The sequence below is a fragment of the Aspergillus flavus genome, chromosome 6 (genome assembly GCF_009017415.1).
Source record: "Aspergillus flavus chromosome 6, complete sequence".
Classification (NCBI taxonomy): Eukaryota; Fungi; Ascomycota; class Eurotiomycetes; order Eurotiales; family Aspergillaceae; genus Aspergillus; species Aspergillus flavus.
The window spans coordinates 3544256-3568386 of record NC_092410.1 but is presented as its reverse complement, the minus strand read 5'-3'; the positions used below and the strand labels follow the sequence as shown (position 1 = coordinate 3568386).

Here is a 24131-nt window from a genome sequence, read left to right as displayed (position 1 = left end):
AAGCGCATCATCGAAGTCGATACAGCGATTGATCGGTTTCTCGTTCACTCTGGTTTGCTGGGAAAGCTTAGATGATACCTCGTTGCACACTTGTGATTCATCAACTTAACCATATCCCAGACCTGTAGGAGGTGGTCAGTATAAATCTAATAACTACCCTATATTGAGTAGGTCATATTGTGATCGATTGTCTGACCATCAACAGGGATGTTCGGATGCTATCAGAACCGCGGAAGTCCGTTCAGCCTAGTACATTAGCGCTGGTTTTAGACGCTTGTAACGATATGTAAGATAGGTCTGATGTCTTAATCTAATTTAAGGGTCCGTTATTATTTATGAGCAAATACTATTGTCTAAGCAATATCACGCCGTTTTCTGTATGGCGAATACATTAGTAGTCATTGCTGCCTTACCTATGGGCTAGGCAATTAATGTGTTCCTTCCCTAGTACTACCAATGGGCAAGTTCCGATGGGTGGACCCAAGATAAGAGTCAGATTTAGCGTGTTGTAAGGGATTGTTGAGGGGACCAGTTCAAAAGTACGAACCGGGAAAGGGATCTAGTCTTCGACACATTCCCACATCGTTGCCCTAACCGGACATCTTCATCGATATCTAACTTTCTCACCCCATAATATCACAATAGCCCAATGTCTCATGAAATTGACAACACGCGGTCGAAGCGCATGCTTCTTTTGCTTTACCTGACGGCCTTTCTCTTTTTTCTAGGAGAAAATATCCAACAAGCCCCACGAACCCAGATCTATGAGACCATTATCTGCCACCGTATGCTGCCATGGAATTCGAAGGACACGCCAGCAAGGGAAGGGTGCAAAAGCAAGGCTGTCCAAGAGGAACTAGCCTTCCTCAAGGGCACGGAGAGATTATTAGGGGCACTACCGAGTACATCTTAATAACCTTCAACGTGCTATATTCCGTGTCTATGCTAACTGATCAAATGTAACGCTTGGATAGCCGTTCTTGTTATTCCGTGGAGTATTTTCGCTGAACGATATGGCCGCTGCCTTTCCTTGAAATTGGCGTTAGCTGGAGTCCTGTGTGAAGAGGCATGGAGCTGTCTCATCTGCTGGTTCTCAGACTTGGTTCCGATCCGTCTCATCCTACTGGCCCCCTTATTTGAAATCATCGGCGGTGGTCCTGCAATCATCACTACTATTGTACATTTATTGGCCGCAGAGGTGACCACGCCTGAAACGCGGACATCAACCTTTTTTGTTATCCGCGCCATGGCAATTGCAGCGGCCATCCTGGCCCAACTCGTGAGCTCGTTCCTCATGACCCGTAATGCGTGGGTGCCGTGGCTTCTAGGATTGCTCTGCATTCTTCTCGCAATGTTTGCCGTCCCATATGCGCCGAACCCCGCCATTGAGAATTCTCTAAATGAGAACACCATGTTGGATCCGGGACAACATAATGCGCGTAGTATGGGTACCTTGAACCAAGAGGAATCCCATAGCAGCAAACATGCTACTGTTCGATCTCGTCTCGCTTTGGTGGCAAAGCAACTCCAGGAAGGGACAAAGGTTGTCTACGGAAACTTTTCGCTCATCGTATTATTAGCGATGTCATTTTTGGGTGAGCTCTGCGAAGATTCGCTTGCTATGGTCCTGTTGCTTTACATCTCGAAACGGTATAGCTGGGAATTCGCCCAGGTATGTGTTGAGTCCGTTCTCAATCGAAGAATAGGAGTTAAGCGGCTGACATCATGAGCAGGCCAACTATCTGTGGGCTCTAGGAGAGGCTGTCCAGTTTGTGTTCCTGATTATCCTTCTTCCGCGTATCAGTACCATGCTCTTAGCTCGTTTCAGGATGAATGCATACGCGGCGGATTTTACGATATCCATTGCTAGCACGACTATGCTTAGTTTCGGGAGTTTGCTTCTCGGAATTGGCGTTTCTATACCTGTTGCCATCATAGGTATGCCTACCTTCCCCTCTATATCCCGGGGCTATCACTAAGCTATACCTTTCTAGGAGTCATCCTGATGTCGACGGGGGGAGGGCTTCAATCAGCACTGCGGTCTCTTGTGACAATGGTCATTTCTCCAGATGATATCAGTGTTGTCTACTCTATCTTTACTATTCTCCATGTCTTGAGCACTTCTTTGGTAGGCCCTATATATTCAGGTGCCTTCACTTTGGGATTGAAGTTCGGGACGGAGTACACTGGGCTTCCGTTTATAGTGGCTTCCACTTTAGCTGGCCTATCCTTACCACTGTTCTTGTTTGTCCGGCCCCACCTTCACTATGTACCAGTACAGGAGGCTAGCAATTGAGAGTTCGCCTTGTGCATGAAACTGGGAGTAAAGATATCGAATGAGGACATTTCTCTTTCCAGGAATTCGTAGAAAACCAAAAACAGCCCCACTGACTAAAGCTATCCAGTACAGTATCAGGTCACTGAAATGAAGGGAGTCTGCCAGTTATCTTCTCCTCCGTTCAGCATCAACCCGGATTCCCTCCTTAGCCCGTCCCCTCCAGCTTCCCTCCCAGCGAGATAACGCTAGTTGGCCTTCGGCCATCTCATCATGAGTCTAGCGTGTCCGAGCCAGATCTAATGCCTAATCTGTCTAGCTGTCCGGATGAATAATGAAACTAGTTCTTTCTCTCTTCTATTATACTCTAGCTATGCTGTTTGTAGCCATTTTCTATATAGATCTCATATTCTCTATTATACCAGTCTATGTTTATTTTGAAATGAAATAAAAAAATATATAGACATATACATATAGGTATAGAGCTAAACTGAAGATTGTTATTTAAGATAATCTATCAGACCCCAAGTGATTGTCTTAGAATTATTATAGAGAGTCAGCCATTTCCTACTTAAAGTCAGTAAACACAATCGGTTGAGATATTTTAAGCAACAACGGTAACAGGTTACAGGATAATCTCGATACTACCCTGAGTGCTTATTTGCCTTGGTTATTGCTGTTATCAATGGCTAAAATTCTCTCACCCCAACACTGCATGACCCTCACACCCCACTGTGCCAAAGCAGCCATCTCCGCATGGTCACAATGGCTGATCTCCTCCAGACGTCGCCTCCAAAAGAGCCATCTCGAAGTGCTAAAACCGGTATCCGGCACAACTTGTGCTTCTCTAGCAAGCTCACCAAGAGTCGAGGACTCAAATCCGTGACCCGAGAGACAAAGGTTTTCAATCTTGTAACCACATAGCTCAAACCAGGCAACCGCTGCTGGTAGCAGATCAGCGATGGGCAGCAAGCTATTGCCCTGCTGGTCGTCGGTTGCAGTCAACGGCCTACGCGTCTCGAATGTATCCCTAAAAATTGAAAGAGCACAAACACACAATTCGGAGCCACACACGCCCCAAGCGCTGAGACGGGCTATGAAGGCGCTGAGGTTCTGCCGCTGTTTCGCCGGTAATTTGTCGGCTGCGTTCCATGCCACTTGAAACTCCTGCGTAAGGAAAGGTAGATCGACCCAAATCTTCCCCTTGGAGGTTGAGGCTTCCTCTTCAACTCCTGAGGTTGCACTCATGCGATGTAAAACGCCCATCTCTCGGGCGTGCAGGATTTGGCCTGCTAGGCGATCCTGAGCGGGGTGTTTGGCATCTGTGATTTTGGCACCTTGAATGATCATGTACCATAGTTCTCGCATGTCATACTCGTAGAAATCTATTGGGAGGTCGGACTTGGTGTAACGACTGGATATATTTTGCATAAATAGTCTTGATTGGTGCCAGAATTTGTTGTCATTGTTATAGCCGTTCGATTCCCGCTCAGTATCAATAGCAGCTATATGATCAAGGGCGAACCTTTGTCGACTGCGTATCTGGTCTTCGAAGGAGGACATGGCGTGTTACGGTTTAAGGTTATAGGATCTATAATAACAGCAGAAGAATATGCTTGCTTGTTCTTGTTTCTATTCAAGGGGGGGGCGAGGGAAGAAATGGAACGTTGTCTTAGGGCTTTATGTACAGGCAGCAACGTACGATCGTGTATGCCTACGTGAGGCGGGGTCAGCAGTAACGGCTTCTACTAGGAACTGACGCAGGGGTTTGCTTATGCACGTTGTGATCCCTGCTGGTAGGGATAACTTGAATCTTGATATATACTCGAGAGGCCGTACTTTTCGTTTCCAGAGCTAGCGAAGAATTTCCCGCTTTTAGCTTTTCCGAAGCGAAGTGGCCTAGAGCCCGAAAAGGTCACACTCAGACCAGACTATATAAAACTGCCAGTGTTTCCTTCGACGGTATAAGTATTATAAGCCCCGGACTGGTGCAGACGTCACCAGGATAATGGTATTGAGAACAATAAGCGGTGAACATATTGCCAGAATACGTAGCAGAAAGGATCTAACCAATATCATTAAAGCTTTTCTCTGCCAATCACAACGCATGAATTAGGTTGGATTCATCGGAGTACATCGGTTTGGCGGTTGTTTTCCTAACATCGTAATCGGGCCGACTTCCGTTTTCGGTGTTACCGAAAGTTTCTCCGCATATGTACTTAGCCCTGGGGTAATTGGGAGCCATATAAAGTCGCAAAGACCCCATCGTCAAAATGGAGAAAGCCAGGTATTTCTGTAGCTCAAACAGATCTGTACAATATGGCAATGTCACGACTTCTCTCCCGATCTGCAGTTCGGGCTGCCTCCACTTCCGCTCAAACAACCAAGGCGGCGGGAGATATTTCAAGCGTTTTTCCTAGTTTGAGACCAGACTACAAACCAGAGCCTCTGCCACCGCGGTTCAAGGATTTAAAATCACAATACTTCGAGAAAAACGAAGAAGTGCTGAAGCAAAGCTGGAAGCGACTACTCCCCAGCTTAGAAGAGGAAGTTGATAAGATCAAGTCAAAAGGAAGCGATGTATGTCTCAATGTCTAAGTGGTGATGCCTTACGTGGATAGGGTCACTAACTTTACCTCAGATTATTCCCTCCGTGGATTATGCGGACGTTGTTTCTGGAAATGTACCAGAGAAAGTCCTTGCGGAAATCCGTCACCGCGGAACCGTAGTAGTCAGAAATGTGCTATCTCGTGGAATGGCTAGAGAGTATAAGGAGCGCGTCGAAGACTACGTTGCTGCCAACAAAGAGCGTGTGAAGGCATTCCCACCAGATTCACCTGCAGTATACGAGTTGTATTGGACTCAATCACAGGCGGAAGCCCGGGCGCACCCTAATATGCTCGATACACAGCGCTTCTTGCAGCGTTTGTGGCATTCATCTGACCCCAAAACGAAAATCTCCACCCGAAACCCTCTTACATACGCTGATCGACTCCGGATCCGCATGCCTGGTGATTCCAAGTTCACTCTTGGCCCCCATATTGATGGTGGCTCGCTTGAACGGTGGGAAGACCCTGAGTATTCCCGGGTTTACACCAAGATCCTCGAGGGTAAATGGGAGGAATACGACCCATGGGATGCAAAGCATCGTGTCTCGGCCAAGATGGACTTGTACAACGGTGCTGGCGCCTGCTCCATGCTGAGATTCTTCCAAGGATGGCTTTCCATGTCACAAACAGCCCCGGGCGAGGGCTCACTACATGTGTGTCCCATGATTGTTCACAGCACTGCCTATACCATTCTCAGACCATTCTTTGATACTCAAACGCTGCAGCCCGCATTGGATGCTACTTTCCCTGGATCTGTTCCTGGCGCTTGCCAAGAATACAACCCCGTCACCCATCCGCACCTGGAGCTTGAAAGCACTATGGTGTCGGTGCCCGAGGTCGGACCTGGTGACTACGTCGCTTGGCACTGTGACTCTCTGCACTCTGTTGATAAGGAACATAAGGGCAAAGGAGACTCAAGTGTACTCTACATCCCTGCCACTCCCATGTGCGACATGAATGTGGATTATCTGCTCAAGCAACGCCAGGCAGCTCAAACTTACTCCCCGCCTTGGGATTTCCCAGGTGCTGGTGGACCCGGCGAGAGCGGCTTCAAGGGAGCACTTGATTGGAACTCGATCAACCCCGAGGGCTTGCGCGCTATGGGCCTTGGCAATAAGCCATGGGAGGTTACCCCTGATATGAGTGAGGGCGAAAAGCAGGTTGTTGAAGCTGCTAACAAGGCATGCTTTGGTCAGCCATGAAATTATTTTCTGTCCTTCTTTCATCCAATCTGTCTTATTATGTTGGTGTCATTTAGGCGTATACGTGGCCGCATCAATTACTAGCAGCGAGTTGTATATATAAATCGAAAAAATTGTATTATATAGTCAGCGAAAGTGCGGAGTATAGTAATCCAAAATGGAATATTAAAGCTTTATGTATTTAATGGTTGGACCAACAAGTTTGATATGTTTGCTTTATTGATTAATAGCTCCACTAGCGTCAGTTGAGATCACCGCCCGCAGCCTTGACCAACAGGGAATCCCGAACAACATTACAGCAGGTCATACTTTCATTTCCAATTCATCCTTCGCGACCCCATGACCAGTTTTCTGTCGAGGTAATAACCATGCGGCTACAGGCGACGCTTCTTCTGCTCGCCTCGTGCGTTCCCTCAGCGCTGGCTATCTATCGCGACGAGGTCGACCATATCGATTTCCACCATGCTCTACTCGGTACTCCTTCGGCCCATTCGACCTTCTTCCTCAAGCCTTCGTCCTCCTCTGATGCGTCCCTACTCTACACTTTGTCCGAGAAATTGCTCCTTGGTGCAGTAAATCCGAGGGACGGCTCGGTGGTCTGGAGGCAAAATGTCTCCCGATCCGCAGCCGCTGACAACGGTCTTTTACGCGCTTCCGATGGGACCAATGCTCTGGTTAGCGCAGCGGGCGACTATTTGTCATCATGGAGCGCTCTGGATGGTAAATTGATTTGGGAGAGCTGGTTTTCCGGTGAGCTTGTAGCAGACCTTGAGCTGCTGGAGCTAGAGGACGCCGCTTCACCTTCGACCGCTAAAGACACGATTGCGCTTTTCGGAGGCAAGGCGGGTGTTGTCAGAAGGCTAGATGGTGATTCAGGCAAGGTCAAGTGGGAATACAAAGATGAAAGGTTCGATCCCAGATAGCCTGGTTCGTCTCCAGTACTGACGTTTGGTGGGCACTCTTCTAGTGGCGATCTCCCATTCCAAGTCTCGTCCTCCGTCACCGACGTTTTCTATATCTCTCTGCAGTCGGCTCTCCTGAAGGGTTATAAGATCAAGGTTACATCTATGGACCTCTTGACCGGTCGTCAGAACCAGCAATTGACCCTGAACTTGGAAGGTGACATTTCCGGGCCCGAGTCTGTGCTTTTTGTGGGCGCAAACACCGCCTCCCCTCTGATTGTCTGGACGGATAAGGCTCAGAAGGCACTCAAAGTCAACGTTATTGGTACGAAGCAGGTTAGCACCATCAACATCGATAACACCAGTGGCGAGGAGCTTCGTTCCATCACCGTTCATGCTCCGAAGAAACTCAACTCGTTGCCTCATTTTCTGGTTCATTACCAAACGCAATCCGCATCATGGGCTGAGGTTTACCACGTCAACTTGCAATCCGCAGTTGTAACTAAAGCTTACAATCTTCCTCGCTTGGAAGGCTGGTCTGCCTTCTCCACAAGTACCAAGGATGCAAATGTTTACTTTACTCGGATCACGCAGTCGGAAATGACTGTTGTATCTTCTGTCTCTCATGCCATCTTGGGGAGGTGGCCTCTTCAGTCCCCTCCAATGGAGCGCGCGCTACATGCAGTGTCAGAAGTTGTCCCGAAGGGCGATAGCGTCGCGGTGCGATCGGCTGCTGCTTTGGAGTCGGGCGACTGGCAATTACTCCGAAATGGTCAGCCTGAATGGACTAGATACGAGGCTTTGGCTGGCGCTTTGGCTGCCAACTGGGCTGAGGAGGAATACCAGGAGGAGCTGGCTCACCAGCTTGAGGTTGAGGGTCATGAGAGCCTTTTCGCAGCGTACGCGCATCGTGTCAGGCGCCACATCAAAGACCTCGAACATCTTCCTGAGTGGCTAAAAGATCTGCCAAAGCGCATCCTCACCAGTTTCGTGACCGATGAGGTTTCAAACCTGGATAGTTTCGGCATCTCGAGACAAGTTATCGTTGCTACTGAGAATGGGCGTGTCTATTCGCTCGATGGTGGAAACCACGGCGCCGTTTCTTGGGGTGTAAAGGCCGCGGAGGCCGAAACTTGGGCTCCTGTTGCAGTGGTCACTCAACCAGGTCTTGCCACTGTCTACACAGATGATGGCAGCTCGGTTACATTGAACGCCGCCTCTGGAGAAATCATCAAGCGCACTCCGGCTACTACCAAGCTCCGTTCTGTCGCTGTGCTTAATGACTCTCCTGCGCCCCTTGTTGTTGGAATTAACGAGAACGGTACTCCCGTTGATTCTGTGGATCTTCCTGGGTTCTTTGTCACCCTAGGCAATGGTCGTGTGCTGGGCTGGAGCGCCAACAACAACAAGACCCCCGTCTGGGAGTTCCTACCGCCACAGGGTGAGAGAGTCATCCATGCCACCTCCCGACCAGCTCATGATCCTGTAGCATCAATTGGCAAGGTCTTGGGCGATCGATCGGTTCTGTACAAGTATCTGAACCCTAACTTGATTCTCGCAACCGCCGTTGGCGATAAGTCAGCTACTTTCTACCTGTTGGATGGAATTTCTGGCAAGATCCTACATGCTAGCACCCAAAATGGTGTCGACACCACCCAGCCAATTACCTCAGCCATGTCCGAGAACTGGTTCGCATACTCTTTCTGGGGTGATGTCGTCCACCCATCGGACGCCAAAGGCTACCAATTGGTGATTTCCGAGCTGTATGAGTCTTCGATCCCTAATGACCGTGGGCCACTGGGTGCCGCATCCAACTACTCAAGCCTTGACGCACTGCCGCTCCCACATGTAGTGTCGCAGTCCTTCATCATCCCAGAACCGATTTCCCACATGGCCGTTACCCAAACCCGTCAGGGCATCACCACCCGCCAGCTCCTTTGCACACTCCCCTCGACGAACTCGCTGATTGGCATCCCTCGCCCCGTGCTGGACGCCCGCCGGCCCATCGGCCGTGACCCGACCCCTACAGAGATCGAAGAGGGCCTGTTCAAGTATAATCCCTTCCTCGAATTCGATGGCAAATGGTATCTTTCTCACGCGCGCGATGTGGCTGGAATCAAGAAGGTTCTCTCAGCACCAACGCTGCTTGAGAGTACCAGTTTGATCTTCGGCTTTGGCGGTGATATCTTTGGTACCCGGGCGACACCCAGCCAGGCTTTCGATATCCTGGGCAAGGGATTCTCGAAGTTGCAATTGCTTATGACCATCGTGGCACTGACTATTGGAGTTGTCATTCTGTCTCCGATGGTATGTTTCCTCCTTCTCGTGGCAGAGCTTGGGTCGCTAATGTTTTACTACAGGTCCGGAAGAAACAGGTCAACCAGGTTTGGAAGGCATCGTAGTTGCCCATGGGAACATAGAAGACGAAGGATGAACTGGAACATAAATATATCAATAATGACATGGCTACCATTTTAGTTGTAATTACTCTTTACAGTTACTTCTCTCAAGGTATCGGGAAGCCATACCGTAATCGGCAAAACCAACCACAAGAGGGAATTGACATGTCCAATTTGAACAACCAATATAGCACTGGTGGTAGCCTTCAAGGAAAAATACCTACTATGGCCTCTTGTGAAGGGTCGGTTGAGCATTCTTATTCATTCAACCGGTGGATAATATAAGTTAATATAACTAGTGTGAGTAATCTCATGGTACTTCCTGCTGAACTCTTCCACAGTAGAGCGAGTGTCTTCAATTCACACTCAATTCTCTTTCATCTCCTTTCTTTGCTTTTTTTATGGAACGTAGATCTTTTAAAATACTGATTACTGATTGGCGCCAAGTTGCGACAGTCTGGTACACGTTGCTGACCTGCCCCTCCATTTCAGCCTCATCAATCCAGACATCTCTTGGAGTGCTCCGAATCACACTTTATCTATCGGGTGGATCGAACGCTCGAACACCAGTACGTTCACCACCGTTCTTTGGCTCATCTACAAGACATGCAAAAATGGCCTTCGCGCACTGTGACTACACAGTTGCATGGATCTGCGCCTTGCCGCTGGAAATGGCGGCCGCAAAGGTCATGCTAGATAGCGTCCACCCTCCTCTCTCACAGCCAAAGTCCGACCCCAACGGCTACACTCTCGGTACTATTCACGGCCACAATGTGGTGGTAGCCTGCTTGCCGTCTGGGGTCTATGGAACCACATCTGCCGCGATTATACTTGCCCATATGCTGTCCACATTTCCCTCTCTTCAATTTGGGTTAATGGTAGGTATTGGAGGTGGTGTACCTAGTGAAACTGATATTCGGCTTGGTGATGTGGTTGTCAGCATGCCAAATGCAACATCGGGAGGTGTAATCCAGTATGACTATGGCAAAACACTTCGTGATGGACGCTTTCAGCGCACTGGGTCACTGAACAAGCCTCCACAATATCTATTAACTGCGATATCTCAAATGCGCAGTAACCACATGATCGGGGAAAGACCTGTTCTGAAAGTCCTATCTAATATTTTTCATAAACATCAAGACATGAAAGAAAAGTTCTCACGCCCAGATAAAGACTGGTTGTTCCAGTCACGATATGATCACCAGGGTAATAATAACCCTGACTGCTCAACTTGTGACCAGACCCAGTTGGTGACTCGTGTACCGCGAGAAACTGAGGAGCCATGTATTCATTATGGCCTGATTGCTTCCGGAAATCAAGTTATGAAGAATGCCAACATACGAGACGCTATTGCTCAGGAGGAGGGCATTCTATGCTTTGAAATGGAAGCTGCGGGGCTCATGGACCAGCTTCCATGCCTGGTTATTCGAGGGATCTGTGACTATTGTGACTCTCACAAGCACAAACAATGGCAAGGATACGCGGCTATTGTTGCTGCGGCTTATACAAGGAATATGCTAGAAGTTATCAGAGATACGAGGACTACATGCGATATCAACAATCCGAGGGCCATGAACAACAATACCCGAATGATCTCTAAGCAATTATTCTGGGATGCATATCTGCTGCCTATTCTCAAGAAATACAATGCCGAAATGGAAGTGATATGTGACCGTCCACATTGCTTTGTGGAGATTAAGTGGCCAGGTCTCAACTGGTCGTGGAAATGTGATTGGAGGTATGTATTAGGGGAAAAAATAAAAAATAAAAAATAAAAAGGCTCGTCCGGACGCTGACTAAAGCTTCAGCATTGGGAAGAAGGCAGGTAGAACATACGACTGGAGACCGTGGAATAATAATTCATGGTGAGTCTTCTTGGTAGAAATAATTGCCCGTTGTTGTTTACTAAGAGGCCCATGGGTTCTACTCTTCATTTGAAGGCAGAAATCCAGAAAAGAAAAGAAGAATTACGACCGATCTCATAGAGCCATATGAGCATAAATGTACCACTATGACCTCTGATTATTGCTGGGGCAAGACTAAGTCATGGTGTGATACGGAGCTAAGCTTCCAGCCTGGAACCAACCAATTCACTATGAAGGGCGAGTCAGGCCTTCATTTCTGGATGGAGCTGCATGACTGGAGACAAGTAACAGAAAATGATGAACTCAAATATTCATGCCAGTGGCAGGTTGACTTTCAAGTTAACAAGGACCTCGGAATCTATGTCCAAGCCCATGAACCCAGGGTTATTGAGGGTCCAGGGAACAAATTCGAGCTCTCCCATTATCGAAGATCCTCCTCACCCAGAACTTCCCTAAAACATGTGCTCGAACATGCTCGCGCCTACTTCAAGGAGTCGTTAGCAAATATATCCAGCGTGGAAGAGAAACTTACAAAAGAACTCAATCACGAAAGCAAGTTTATTTTTCAGAGCTATGGTGTCAGATCCGAGAACCCGACCTTTGACCAATATGGCAACGTCGTGTAGAATTCGAGGTCACGCTCACGAGAGGCTAGAATCGAAATTTCACCAAACCGAGATGGACTCCTGTCATCATCATGAGTTCTAAACCAACCACTTTTTGGATGATTGTTCCTGTCATTTCTCCACTGCTCTTCTAAACACTAGAGCATTTTGTGATTCTAGGAGAGTATTCCTTTATAGGTACAGACTTGACAAGACCAGCCTTCTGAAATCTCAGCAAGGTCGAACTCAAAGGAGATTGTTGGTGTGTATCTATAGTGTTTTATTTGAGCCAGGACTATCTAGACTTTACAGATTTTGACTAAGTGCTGTAGCACAATCAACCTATCTTTCAATTTAGCAAAGTGCTATCAGAATGCCGCGGCATCTCACTGAAAGGTCGGTTCTTTGCTCTGAAAATCAAGGGCTGGTAAAATCAGTGCCACCAGTGGACATTCAAAACAATCACTTTCATTGTCGACCTATGTAATTTGATAAAATATAGTGCATAATTATATCAGAGAGGAAAAAGGTCTCGATAGCTTAGCCAGCCAATGGTGTAGTCCGCTTGTGCTTGGCTTTCCAAAGGAATACCTTCTAGGTTGGATAACTACGACCGAATTTAAGGAAACCCACGGTGCGTCTCCATCATACTAAATTGATCATCCCTGCAGTGAGCAAGAGGTATTCAAAGCAATTTCCCTCGTCAAAAATAGTATACTTTAGAGGTTATTAGTCTCTATAGGATTGGACAGGTTTGATTTAACTATAACTCAGAGTTTTGAATGAAGCTAGCTTCGCAAAGTATCGTCGGCATCCGAAGACTGAGAAACACGAACAGGATGGTGCTAACCATGGCCGGGAAAAGTTCGGATGGTGCAGCCGTAGGGAATTTAGGTTGAGACTAAGGATCACCATGAACACTAACAGTGACTACTTTTGCATATCGCATAAGCCATAATGACCTCGGACACAAACAGTATTTCTTGGCTTCGCACTCAGCTGACGAGAAAAGCCCTATCTACCCACTCGAGTCCCAGCCTAGTCATGCAGAAGCCCAACATTGTCCAATCGGAAGGAAAAACTCCAGATATCCTTGATTGATAACCGGATTCTACTCAGAACTGGGCCAGTGGCGGTCAATAGTTTGGAAATATTGCATATTCTGTGTACAGGCGTCTAAAACTTACATTCGACTGCAGATAATAGATTGATATTGTAAGTTAATTGGAGGGGTTCTTTTCAGAGTGCGGAGAAATGTGACCTGTTCCCACTGCAAACATCGCTTATGGTCGTGCGTTCCTATATTTGGAAATTATCTTCCGATCTATCCTGGGCAATAGATGATAGATATATAGACCTTCCGAGCTACACGACGCAAGGTTGCAACTAGTAACCAGCCGGCAATTCGTTTAAGAACCCTTGTGCGGCGAATCTGGGCCTTTCCTGTTGTTTATCTCTTCTATATCTGCTCCACACAATTCAATCCAAAGAGCACCCAGGTCAACAACTTTCAATCTGCCAAAATGTCTCAACCATACCACACCCTAACTAAATCACTCACGTTTCCCAATCTAGACCAGTACCAATGGTGGCAGCAAGCCGGCCCAACTTTGTCCAAACTACTCTCCACAGCTAATTACCCTATCGACCAGCAATATCAATACCTCCTCTTGCTGGGCCTACACATCATCCCCATGCTAGGCCCGTACCCTTCCTCCCAGCGACCAGGTCTCTACAAGAGCCCTATAGGAGGAATCGGCACGCTCGAACTCAGCCAAAACTTCACCAAGGACAAGAACACAGTCCGGATGGGGTTCGAGCCGGTGCACTACATGGCAACAACTGGACAAGACCAGTGTAACCAACTCATCATGAACGAGGCATTAACAACGTTCAAGCGACTTGGCGCTACCATCGACTTATCGCTCTACCATTCCCTGGTCTCTGGGCTCACACTCTCCGATACGGAGCTGGCTATTCTCCGAGAGAAAGACGAGCTCAAGAAACACCCGACGAAATCCCAGCATGTATTGGGAATTGACATGAAGGGAGGAGACGTGTTGGTTAAGGTTTACATTTATCCGCAGCTCAAGGCTCTTGCACAGCAAGTACCCGTGTCGGAGATGATATTCTCCGCCTTGGGCAAGGTCGATAATGGTAAGTTGGGCGAGAGCGGATGTCTTTCCGTCATGAAGGAGTTCATTGCAGATGAGAGTGTGAACCCGGCAAGGACACCCGTAACCTTTTTAGCCTGTGATCTCCTGGAGCCCAGTCAGGCTCGGTTTAAGGTCTACATCGCCGAGTTCCAATTCGACTTAGACACGCTCTCCAGAAACTGGACCCTTGGCGGGAGGTTGAACGATCCAGAGACCCTGAAGGGACTGGAATTGCTCCAGGAACTCTGGACGGCATTCAATCTTCCACAGGGTCTCAGGGAGCCCCCTAAACCGGGTGACTCGCCCGTTCGGCTGCCGTTCCTGTACAACTTCGAGATGCAGTCGGGGAGGAAGTTCCCCAAGTCGAAGGTTTACTTTCCCCTGGCTGATGTGAATGATCGCGACATTGCGAATGTGTTGACTGCGTTCTTTGAGAAGCATGGATGTGCTGAATTGGCGAAGTCTTATACGGAGAACCTGTTGCAATACTTGTGAGTGTATCCTTTCCCCGTTTGAATTAGGGTTTGCTGACCGGTATAGCCCTGGTGTTGATCTTGCGGAGAGCGTTGCGTTGCACGCGTGGTTGTCCTTTTCGTACTCGGAGAAAACGGGTCCGTATATGACGGTTTATTATCAGTGGCCGGATAGCTTCAATCAGTGTCATTTGACTGCAGCCAGCTCCTGATGTGGTCTACGTGGGTTTCTGCGCTGAAAATGCGGTCCTGTTGGCCTATTTTGGCCTCTCCGTAATGGCTAATGAACTCACTGGGACCATGCCTGAGGGTTTATCCGAAATATCTTGATATATGTTAAAATATTTGCTCGACTTCGTTCGCGGCTTTCATGGAAATGAAACATTAATAGCAGATACTGTGACTATGAATAGCTGCGTCTGCTTGGATCATCACACTTGTAGTTCATTCCAGGGTCCTAAATTGCGAAGGGCTGAGGTAAATGAAGCAATCTCTCTCTCAGATGGGGAGAGAGAACACTAAGAAAGTACAGTAACTACTAAACTGTACGTAGTGCGGACAGATAAGTTTCAGAGTTTCTTTTTCTTTCCTTTTCGGGCCTTTTATATGATATCATTTCTGTCTGTGAGTTGGGTATAAATCAAAGGACAAACAGAGGGAACAGCAAGAAATGGTGAGAGATAAGTTTGAATGATTTTTCTCTGCGGGCGTAGACCCTGCAGGCTAAAGAAACTACATGCCCATGCTTCATAGAGTTAGGGGATACTTTATGGTCCAGCATCTACACCATTGGTGAAATAGATCACGCCAATATGACATCCCACTCGATCCACATTTGCAGTGCTGTCTGCTGCAGCTCTAGCTGTTGTTCTTTAGTCAGGGCGACGGGCTCCAATCCTCGTCTTTCCCTGGATTGTAATGTCTCACGTAAAGCCGAGCTTTCGTCCACGCCATATGCAAAGGCAAAGGAGCAAACCTCAGCATTGGCCCAGTCCATAGCTTTGCAGTATAAAGTAGCATGAGACGGTGAGAAGTGAGAAGCCAACAACCCACCGTGCGAAATAACGGCATTCACCCAGTCATCCGTAAGAAAATGCAGAAAACAGCCGAAACCACGACGATCTCCTTCTCAGGTCGTTGGCTCAGCCACTGCCGTGCCAGTTGAGCTCTCTCTAAAAGCCTGCTCGCGACTGGAGCCCATTTGCCTTGCTATATGGATGTAGTTTGCCTGGCCCATACATAAGCCAAACAGACTAGACGGCGAAAGCGTACCTTGATGTGAAAGCCAGGCTCTACCAGAGCAAAATCTACCGGCAGCTTCTCAAACTCGGCCTGAATGTCAGGCAGATCCCTACCAGCGTCAGAGATGAGATCACTTGCTTCCTGCACCTCTGGCCAGGCGGCGACCTGCAGGCTGCCGTCCCCCACGTGGGAGGAGAACGCCAACAGCGCGGTCTGAATCGCGCGTCGCTGTGGCGATGACAAAATCAGTTGAATGTTATCCAATGCAAGGAACCTAGCACCTAAGGCGCGGGCTTGCTCTTCTCCCAGGGGCGTCAGTTCCGGGTCGGACAAATGGTGATTTGCATGGCTGTGATTGTGGACGCCTTGCGCGTGGCGCACACAGTGCACTATTGGCGACATACCTCGCGGAACCAGCCGAAGAGCTCTCGCTCGCGAGGTAGGAAAAGGTGGTTGGACTTCATTTAAGCATTGCTTGTGACATGGATCAGACAAAGACAGGGGCCTCGCTCGTTCCCTGCGCCCCAAAGCGGGGTTTCATTGATGTCCACCAACGAAGCCCTACATTGAGTTAACAGTCAACTTAGCATGCAATATAAGACAATTCTAGACCAATTCGTGCACCAGTCTCGAATATGCGACAACATACAAGATGCAAAGAGTAAAATAATAAAGGAATATATATAAGAAATCGTTACTTGATAAGGATCACTCATTTCGGGATACCTTTGATGGCCCTCGGAATGAACCTACTACAATTGGCCTCGGAATAGCTTCATGAGCCGGTATTCGGAATAGACTCACCAAAGAATTCCGACTTCGACACCTGGTTCAGCCAGAATTTCGCATTCCATTTGAACGCCGACATACATATGGTGACCTTTTGGGCAATATCTCTCGGCGTTTCAATATTGCTTGTTAGGCAGTAACTGGTAGTTTGAACGGTATAGAGGAAGCAAACTCGGATACCTAATCCGATCCCGCCGGAGTTAATGAAATATCCAATGCCGAGACCCAGGCAGCATAATAATCAGTTATCTCTAGGAGATCCAAAAAAACCCGTAAAAGTAGACGAATTGATAGGCCCGATGAACAAATGGCAGGGATAATTACTAGGTAGTGACGTGATAGGGCAAACAAGGGTCACGTTAGATAAGCAACAGGACCCTGGTTGCGCTGACCGTCTTTACTCCTGCGCGTCTCAAGGTATTTCATAAATCCACAGACCATCACAGATGGTCTCTGGTATTATCTTGATTCAAATTCAAGATGTCAACTCCAGAGCCTGTGTCCGATGCGAGCGAACGCACCCCTCTCCTCTCCCCCAGCTCAGATGAGACGGCGGATGATGGTGTCATTTCGCCGCCTACTGATAGTCTGAGAAGAGTCGCAGATTCACTTCCACTCTCGGTTTGGCTCGTTGCGACTATCGAGATGTGTGAAAGATTTGCTTTCTTTGGGACTATGGGGCCTATGCAGAATTACATCCAGAATCCTAGGGATGACCCGCTGCGTCCTGGTGGGATTGGTACGTGCTAATTCGATTTATTTATCTATAGCTCTTGGCTAATGTGACTAGGCCTGGGACAAGCGTATGCCACGATGGTGAACCAGGGCTTCTTGCTGTGGTGTTACATAACCCCAGTATTGGGCGCAGTTGTTGCGGAACAGTATTTTGGGAGAGTAAAGACTATTATCTATTCTTCAACGATTTACATCTGTGGCTTGACGATGCTCTTCATGTCCTCGTTGCCAATTGCACAGGATCTAGGCGTGTCATTAGCTGGACTACTTTCAGCCCTGTTCTTTATTGGCATCGGTGCCGGCGGCATTAAGGCGAATGTCAGTTCGTTGATCGCAGAGCAATACGCCGGGCCCAACGAAGCCAAACGCGTCTTAAACTCTGGAGAAGAGGTTATCGTGGACAGGGCTCTAACAATCGAAAGGTACCCATCACATTACATTCTCAGCACCTTCAACCAAACCAAAACTAACACCATAGCCAGGATATTCTCAACCTTCTACCTATTCATCAGCATAGGCTCCTTCGGCCCCTTACTCACAACAACAATCGAACAAAAACACGGCTTCAGCGCCGCATTTGCTCTCCCAATCCTAGTCTTCCTCCTCGGCTTCATCGTCATCCTATCCAGCAAAAACCAATACATCACCCGACCCCCAGAAAGCTCCATCGTCTTCAACGCCTGCCACGCATTCTGGATCGCACTCAAACACAAAGGAAACCTCGACTACGCAAGACCCAGCTACCTCGCAGAAGCAGCATCAGCGTCAGGGTCAAGGTCAGAGTTAGAACCCGAATCCAACCTCCCCTGGCCTGACACCTTCATCGACGACCTCAAAACCGCTCTATCTTCCTGCAAAATCTTCCTCCTCTACCCAATCTACTGGGCCGCCTACACCCAATTCGTAACCAACTTCGTCTCCCAAGCCGCAACGATGAAAACCCACGGTATCCCCAACGACATCATGCCCAACATCGACACCTTCAGCGTCCTCCTCCTCCTCCCACTCATCGACAGGGTCATCTTCCCCTTTCTACGAAGACACGGCCTCCCAGTCCGCCACATAGACAGAATCACCCTCGGCTTCATCCTAATCGGCACATCCATGCTCTACGCCACCTTCGTACAAAGAGCCATCTACGCCTCTCCACCTTGCTACAACCACCCCCGAGCCCCCGATTGTCTAGGCGGGAAAGTCCCGAACCAGATTTCCATTTTCGTCCAAGCCCCAGCGTATATACTCGTTGCCGGGTCGGAGATTCTGGCCTCTGTGGCGGGGATCGAGTATGCTTATACGAAGGCGCCGATGTCTATGAAGTCGTTGGTTATGGCGGGTTATCTTTCGGCTACTTCGGTGGGCGCGTTGTTGGCTATGACGGTTTCGCCGTTGACGGTGGATCCGTTGTTGCCGTGGTTGTATGTTACTCTTGGGTTGGAGAATTTTTTGGCGGGGGGTGTGCTTTGGTTTGTTTTTGTGTGAGTTGCTTTCCGGGCTCTGGGGTTGGTTGGTAAAAGAAGATACAGATGGGGAATGTATTAGAGATTTATGGATGGATATACTTAACGTCCTGGTTGATTTCATGTTACTGCAGTATAATAGCATGATTTATAGATGTACCATGGCACAGCTATATATCTAGTGTGTCTTAATCTTCTATACAAATCCACATCATATAGAAGGATAATACAATAAGATCGAGTTATACAAATTCTCTGGTAAACTGGTTTTGTCCCTGTAACCCCATTATTTATCTTGACCAAGTAGTAGTCAGGTATGAAGATAATCCGAAAATCTAAGTAATAAACCAATCAGAGGCTATGACGAGATCAAGAATGAACACAAAAACGTAGAAGATGACTCGTCTAGACATGCAATATCTAGTCTTAACCATGACGCCAATTTTCAGACACTTTAAGAAAAAATTATAAGTATGCGAAACAATATTCAAGTAGAATGGAATGAAATCTAGGCAGCGACATCTCCGTTGCCGGTCTTTTCGGTGGCGCCATTCAGGTCGAGCTTCTCGTTGACCTCGGCGGCGAGAGCATCGTCCGACTTCTGCTGCTCTGGGGCTGGGGTGGTGGACTCGGCCGCTGGGGATGCCGGCACGGGAACGCTGCGCTTTCGGCTCTCGCCGTTCACTTTACCCAGAATCTCGACATGATCACCCTTGAACAACACAGGCCCCTTGATGAAATTGGGCTTGGTCTCTCCTTCGGCGGGAGGGGTCTCCAGCCCACCGACAAGTTTCCGGGCCTCGTCGTCGAGGTTGGGCATGTCGCCCCATTGCCAGTCTAGCTGGCCACCGTACTGCTTAGGGATAGTGGTCGGGTCCATGAAAGAGCTCAGGGTAGGCAGGACCTCTGCGGAGGAGAGGATAAAGATCTTGGAGGTAGTGACGGGGTCAAACCAGCGCTTGATCCAGCCCCAGACGGTTGGGAAGAAGGAAGGAGCACCGATGATCTTCATTGGTTAGCACGACTCCTTAAACCAAATAAACAACTGGGCGAGGCTCACAAAAATGCGGTCCAGGGTCTCGGGGTAATGCGCCGTAGCCAGAACGCTCGCGTCCTGCATGTGACCCTTCAAGTTCCAGAACTGCTTCAAACCAACACCACTGACATCAACAATGTTGTTCGAACTGACAATGGGCGTGTCGGGATGCGGGCGAGACAATTGTGAGCACAAGGGCATGACAAAACGGAGGAGGTTCTCGTAGAGGGCGAAGAGACGCAAAAGACGCTGTGGCACTGTGGAGGACTTGTGTGTTTCCGCCGTCGCAGAGGGGTCGGTCATGGTGGAGTTATAAGCGGCCATGTTCTTGCTGTTCAGGTGCCTGATCTCGAACACGTAAACGGGGATACCACGGCGGTCCCGGCGACCTGTCCATTGAGGGTACTGTGTCGCATTAGCAATTGAATCCCATGGCACAGGCCACGCAGGTCAACCAACCATCCTCCTCGCGGCGTCATAAGACTCCACATCGATATTCTCATACAGAGACTCGATGGCATTTTCCTTGCGCCAATCCTCGGTATCCTTGAACTGACCCCAGGCGCCATTCACGTCGAATTTGCGGGCACGCAGAAACCGCCTAAAAACGCCAGTCAGTGCCATACAACCCCAAAACCCCAACAGAGACAGAAAACATACAGCATTGTCGCATCGTCATGGCTCGCCTCCCCACTGTCACTCGCGGATTTGTAATATCCATTTTCTTCAGATAGTTTCTTAAACTCCTGCAACTTCTTCTCCTGATCCTCAGTGAGATGGTTCAAATGTCCGGCCAGCCATTCCGTCCCCGCAGCCTGAGACGCCGACGCAACGGGGTCGTTCTTGGGATCGCTTTCTAGCGCGGCGTTGTCGCTCTCCTGGCTGGATTTGGACCCCCACAAAGGCATTTTGCTAGCTTTAAATATTTGTACTGGTCTTGGGAAGTTAAAAAAAAGTGATTCGGATCGTTCGGATGAACGAGGAATTAAATTGATTGATAGATTTGACGCACGGGGCAGAAGATCGTCGTCGGCACGGCCGATTTCTGTTCCTTTCGCTTGGGTGCGGCACTCGATCTGATCTTCTCAAGTCCCGGTCGGTTGTAAAAAGGGGGGGATGTGAAGTTAGTGGAGTGCGCAGGACGACGCGACGATGAGCGGAATTCTAACACGACTCGGATCGGAGAATTGGTGACTTGTACTGGAACAATGAATGACTTTTGGACTGCAGTCGGGGTCGGGCATTACTTTAGTCCCGCTTATGTCAGAAATTCATGCATAACCCTGCACCCCGCGGATGGTAATTCCACGGGGTAAATTCCAACTTTTGGTATTGATATTCTCCTCAACTATGCTATAGGATCCCCTGAAATAACCAAAAGCAAAAGATAGAAATAATACACAGCCCATTCCTGTGAGTCATTGTAAATTACCTGCAAATATTTATACACAAAAATTGCTTTCTTTCATAATCCCAAGAACTTAATGTCCCAGTAAAGCTTTTTAGTCCTCGGTGAGGTCACCGTATTCCCACATACCGCGTCTCTCCTGCTTTGCCTCTTCCTCCTGGCTACGCAGGTGTGACAGTGTCTCCGCGGCAGAACGTTCCCAAGCCTTCAGCTTTCTGGGCACCATGGCAAGACCCTCCCGGACGAGGTCAGCATTGATGCTGTGGTCCAGGTTCTTAGACTCCGTGGGATCCATCAGCGTAACGTGCAGAGTTCCCTCGGGAGAAACGTAGTCAACGTTGGCGACAAGCTCCCGGTTGTAGAGCTGCTCTTCCAGGAAGTCCGCAGCATCCTGCAGATAGTCACCCGAGCCAGGGAGCTGAACCATGGAGAGAGCAGCTTCCACAGCCTGAGCACGGAGTTTCTGCACGGAGAACTGAGGCTGGCTCAAGGGCCTGAGACGAGACCAGGGAAGAACCTCGGAATTACCGAAGTCGATGTAGAGAACCTCGGCCTGCTGTTTCTCACGGTCATTGCGACGCACCTTGGCGCGATACCATTCATTGTCCTCCGTGAACTTGGCGGCAACGAAATCACCGGCCTTAGGAGGGCCAGGCAATGGTGTGTCGTTAGCCTTGTTCAGATGGAATGAGCGGAATGCATTCATCAATTCTGTGAGCGCAGAGGTGCCAGTGCCAATCTGCTGGATCTTCAGGCGGCCGTTGGTGGGGTCAACGTAGGTGACCATCACGTCACGGTAATCCTTGCGGCGCTGGGAAGCCTCATCAGCGCCGGTGGTATCAGTGGTCTCCTCTTCTTCCTCCTCAACATCCTTGCTAGGATCCCAGTCATGCCAGAGCCCCTTACGAGCTTCCTTGGCCTTCTGTTCCGCTGCGAAGTATTCGGTGGCATGTCCGGACTGCTCCGCAGAATAGGCATGAACAGTAGCAAAACCTTCCTCGAGAAGGACCTTGGTAAAGTTCTCCTTGTTAACGTAAAGGGTGCCGATGAAACCACCAACCTTGTCGATTGTCTCGACGTCGATTTCAACATCACGCTGCATGCAACGCCTGTTTGCTAGGTCATGTGCTTCCTGTCCGAATGGTTCGGACTGTTCGTTGGGGTTACGGGCCGATCGAGGCGCACGAATACCCGACAGGACGAGGGTCAGCTTGGCGTTCTCACGAGGCACAAGAACTGTGAAGCGAGAGCCCGACTTGACAAAGTCCACGATAGCCGGCACGCGCTTTTGCCGCTGGAGGATGGAAACTTCCATCTTGGCCTTCTGGACGCTCTCAGAGTAGTCCTGGTACTGCTTCGCCTTGGGTGGCTTTGGGGACCACATTCCCTTACCGTCCTTCTGAGCATCAGCCTCAGCGATCAGCAAAGAATCATAGTCGGGGGAGCGGTCGTCATCATCCTGACGGTGGCGGATCACAGAAGCGTAGCCGGCCTCGACAAGAGCCAGAGCAATGTTGGTATTTCCGTAGATGACCGTGGCAACGTCCCTTTCTTCGTATCCCTCGGTAGCAGGCTTCTTGCCGTTGATGGTAACCTTGACATGCTTTCCGATGAGCCTCTTACGGACAAACTCCTTAGCATCGGCAGCGAAGGGTGCCTGCTTGGGGTCAGAAGGCTTAGGCTGGCGAACACTGCTCAAGCTGATCTTCTTTTCTTGGCCGGCCTTGTTCCTAAGGAACAGAGTATCGGCATTCAGCACACGACTAACAATGTAGTCCTCGGCGGCCCCGCCAGCAGGACCCTTTGCGACAAGACCAGTAAACAGACCCTTCCGAGCATCCTTGGCGGCCTTCTCCGCACGGCGGAAACTAGCCATATCAGCACCGAGGAGGGGAGCGTGCAGATCGTGGCAACGGGCCAGGCCCTCTTCCAAAAGGAACTTAGCGATGTTACCATTAGGATGGAGAACAGTTGCGATCAATTGACCCTGTGGCGTGACACCCAGCAGGGACACTTGGACCTTACGCTGCTGCAACCGGGACTCGACAAACTGGTGTGCATCATCTCCAAACGGCTCAGCAGGTTGCTCCTTGCCCTCGGCGTTCACCCGGCGGGCAGCTGGCGCCCGGACACCGGCGACTGCAACCACAACCTGCAGGTGCTCCTGGGGAGTAAGAAGCAGGCGAAGGACCAGCCTGTCTCCATTCAAGACTCTCTCGACGATAGCCTCCAGGGGCTTGTTTTTATATTCCTCGACGAGGGCCTTGCCATCGGAAAGTTCATAGGTAGTCTCCGTGCGGCCTTTCTCCGCTCCGGCCCAGACACCTTTATCCTCGGACTGAGCGTGTTCCTCCAAAGCGCGCAAACGCTGTAGCAACGCAGCGGTCTCTTCGGACTCGTCGGCGCGTTTACCGGCCTCCTCGCGGACGCGGACCCATCCTTCCTGGACGCTAATGTCGGGCAACAAGACTTCGAAAGTGGGGAGTTTGATTGTACCGTAGTCGCGTTTGGCACCAGTAGGGATGGTATATAAGACGTTGAATTGGACGACCTTTCCTACGAGCAGCTCACGAAGAAATTCACGGGATTGGAAAGCATAGGACTGTACAGAACACGAGTAAGCGATATCTCCTAGAAAATCTTCCCGCAGATATTAATGTAATAAGGGGGGAAGAGGGCAAGAGAAATGATGTCCGTGAGTGCAGTAGAAATCGCATGTTTGTCAAATTGGGAGCTCGGCACTCGGAGATAGAGGCCACCTATCCTGACCCCAAACAAACGGAGGGGGCAGCAATTGGGGAAACACTACGAAGAAAATTCAGCTCACCTCATCGCCTTCCCTGCGCAACCTGGGCGCTGAGACATATGCCAAACTCAGGGTGCGTTCCTGTCCTGGGTTGGAAACATGCGACAGCACAACGGTGTCGCCTGACAGGACAGATTTCACGCGGGCTTCCAGAGGCATACTGGGAAGCGAC

General features: G+C 49.3%; 12 protein-coding genes across 12 annotated transcripts; 7 read left to right on the top strand and 5 right to left on the bottom strand.

Moving 5' to 3' along the window:
* The first annotated feature begins 255 nt into the window (after positions 1-255).
* On the top strand, positions 256-2614 carry F9C07_1816988 (major facilitator superfamily domain-containing protein). The gene is made up of 4 exons (XM_041294408.2): positions 256-902; positions 975-1672; positions 1734-1938; positions 1995-2614. Exons 1-4 carry the CDS (start codon positions 650-652, stop codon positions 2294-2296), a joined length of 1458 nt encoding a protein of 485 aa, XP_041148656.1. The 5' UTR covers positions 256-649; the 3' UTR covers positions 2297-2614.
* Positions 2615-2932: 318 nt separating this feature from the next.
* On the bottom strand, positions 2933-3838 carry F9C07_2236217 (uncharacterized protein; the record flags this gene model as incomplete). Its single annotated transcript, XM_041287058.1, has 1 exon — positions 2933-3838. The coding sequence occupies one exon, from the start codon at positions 3836-3838 to the stop codon at positions 2933-2935; it is 906 nt and encodes a 301-aa protein (XP_041148657.1).
* Positions 3839-4594: 756 nt separating this feature from the next.
* On the top strand, positions 4595-6086 carry F9C07_11631 (DUF1479 domain protein; the record flags this gene model as incomplete). The annotated part of the gene is made up of 2 exons (XM_041294409.1): positions 4595-4855; positions 4917-6086. The coding sequence occupies 2 exons, from the start codon at positions 4595-4597 to the stop codon at positions 6084-6086; spliced, it is 1431 nt and encodes a 476-aa protein (XP_041148658.1).
* Positions 6087-6270: 184 nt separating this feature from the next.
* Positions 6271-9589, top strand: F9C07_1816804 (uncharacterized protein). The gene is made up of 3 exons (XM_041287050.2): positions 6271-6993; positions 7054-9295; positions 9349-9589. Exons 1-3 carry the CDS (start codon positions 6455-6457, stop codon positions 9388-9390), a joined length of 2823 nt encoding a protein of 940 aa, XP_041148659.1. The 5' UTR covers positions 6271-6454; the 3' UTR covers positions 9391-9589.
* A 412-nt stretch (positions 9590-10001) lies between these two features.
* Positions 10002-11256, top strand: F9C07_2205432 (Pfs domain protein; the record flags this gene model as incomplete). The annotated part of the gene is made up of 2 exons (XM_071509606.1): positions 10002-11125; positions 11196-11256. 2 exons carry the CDS (start codon positions 10002-10004, stop codon positions 11254-11256), a joined length of 1185 nt encoding a protein of 394 aa, XP_071368013.1.
* Positions 11257-11398: 142 nt separating this feature from the next.
* F9C07_2236213 (uncharacterized protein) lies at positions 11399-11878 on the top strand (the record flags this gene model as incomplete). Its single annotated transcript, XM_041287051.2, has 1 exon — positions 11399-11878. One exon carries the CDS (start codon positions 11399-11401, stop codon positions 11876-11878), a length of 480 nt encoding a protein of 159 aa, XP_041148660.2.
* A 1502-nt stretch (positions 11879-13380) lies between these two features.
* Positions 13381-14698, top strand: F9C07_2205431 (dimethylallyl tryptophan synthase; the record flags this gene model as incomplete). The annotated part of the gene is made up of 2 exons (XM_041287052.2): positions 13381-14504; positions 14554-14698. The coding sequence occupies 2 exons, from the start codon at positions 13381-13383 to the stop codon at positions 14696-14698; spliced, it is 1269 nt and encodes a 422-aa protein (XP_041148661.2).
* Positions 14699-15557: 859 nt separating this feature from the next.
* On the bottom strand, positions 15558-16130 carry F9C07_11634 (histidine phosphatase superfamily; the record flags this gene model as incomplete). The annotated part of the gene is made up of 2 exons (XM_041287059.1): positions 15558-15695; positions 15759-16130. 2 exons carry the CDS (start codon positions 16128-16130, stop codon positions 15558-15560), a joined length of 510 nt encoding a protein of 169 aa, XP_041148662.1.
* Positions 16131-16192: 62 nt separating this feature from the next.
* F9C07_11635 (uncharacterized protein) lies at positions 16193-16600 on the bottom strand (the record flags this gene model as incomplete). Its single annotated transcript, XM_071507654.1, has 2 exons — positions 16193-16289; positions 16533-16600. 2 exons carry the CDS (start codon positions 16598-16600, stop codon positions 16193-16195), a joined length of 165 nt encoding a protein of 54 aa, XP_071368012.1.
* A 397-nt stretch (positions 16601-16997) lies between these two features.
* Positions 16998-18731, top strand: F9C07_2236210 (H+/oligopeptide symporter; the record flags this gene model as incomplete). The annotated part of the gene is made up of 3 exons (XM_041294410.1): positions 16998-17256; positions 17308-17674; positions 17735-18731. 3 exons carry the CDS (start codon positions 16998-17000, stop codon positions 18729-18731), a joined length of 1623 nt encoding a protein of 540 aa, XP_041148663.1.
* A 486-nt stretch (positions 18732-19217) lies between these two features.
* F9C07_11637 (phosphatidylinositol transfer protein) lies at positions 19218-20653 on the bottom strand (the record flags this gene model as incomplete). Its single annotated transcript, XM_041294418.1, has 4 exons — positions 19218-19715; positions 19770-20150; positions 20205-20346; positions 20406-20653. The coding sequence occupies 4 exons, from the start codon at positions 20651-20653 to the stop codon at positions 19218-19220; spliced, it is 1269 nt and encodes a 422-aa protein (XP_041148664.1).
* Positions 20654-21247: 594 nt separating this feature from the next.
* F9C07_2236208 (transcriptional coactivator) lies at positions 21248-24118 on the bottom strand (the record flags this gene model as incomplete). Its single annotated transcript, XM_041294419.1, has 2 exons — positions 21248-23755; positions 23981-24118. The coding sequence occupies 2 exons, from the start codon at positions 24116-24118 to the stop codon at positions 21248-21250; spliced, it is 2646 nt and encodes an 881-aa protein (XP_041148665.1).
* Between the last annotated feature and the right edge of the window lie 13 nt (positions 24119-24131).

Excerpts from the sequence above, each read along its gene's own strand:
- F9C07_1816988 (XM_041294408.2), top strand. The coding sequence starts at position 650 with ATGTCTCATGAAATTGACAACACGCGGTCGAAGCGCATGCTTCTTTTG. Across the intron at positions 903-974 it reads ATTATTAGGGGCACTACCGA|CCGTTCTTGTTATTCCGTGG; the intron begins GTACATCTTAAT and ends ACGCTTGGATAG. Across the intron at positions 1,673-1,733 it reads ATAGCTGGGAATTCGCCCAG|GCCAACTATCTGTGGGCTCT; the intron begins GTATGTGTTGAG and ends CATCATGAGCAG.
- F9C07_1816804 (XM_041287050.2), top strand. The coding sequence starts at position 6,455 with ATGCGGCTACAGGCGACGCTTCTTCTGCTCGCCTCGTGCGTTCCCTCA. Across the intron at positions 6,994-7,053 it reads TGGGAATACAAAGATGAAAG|TGGCGATCTCCCATTCCAAG; the intron begins GTTCGATCCCAG and ends GCACTCTTCTAG. Across the intron at positions 9,296-9,348 it reads TTGTCATTCTGTCTCCGATG|GTCCGGAAGAAACAGGTCAA; the intron begins GTATGTTTCCTC and ends GTTTTACTACAG.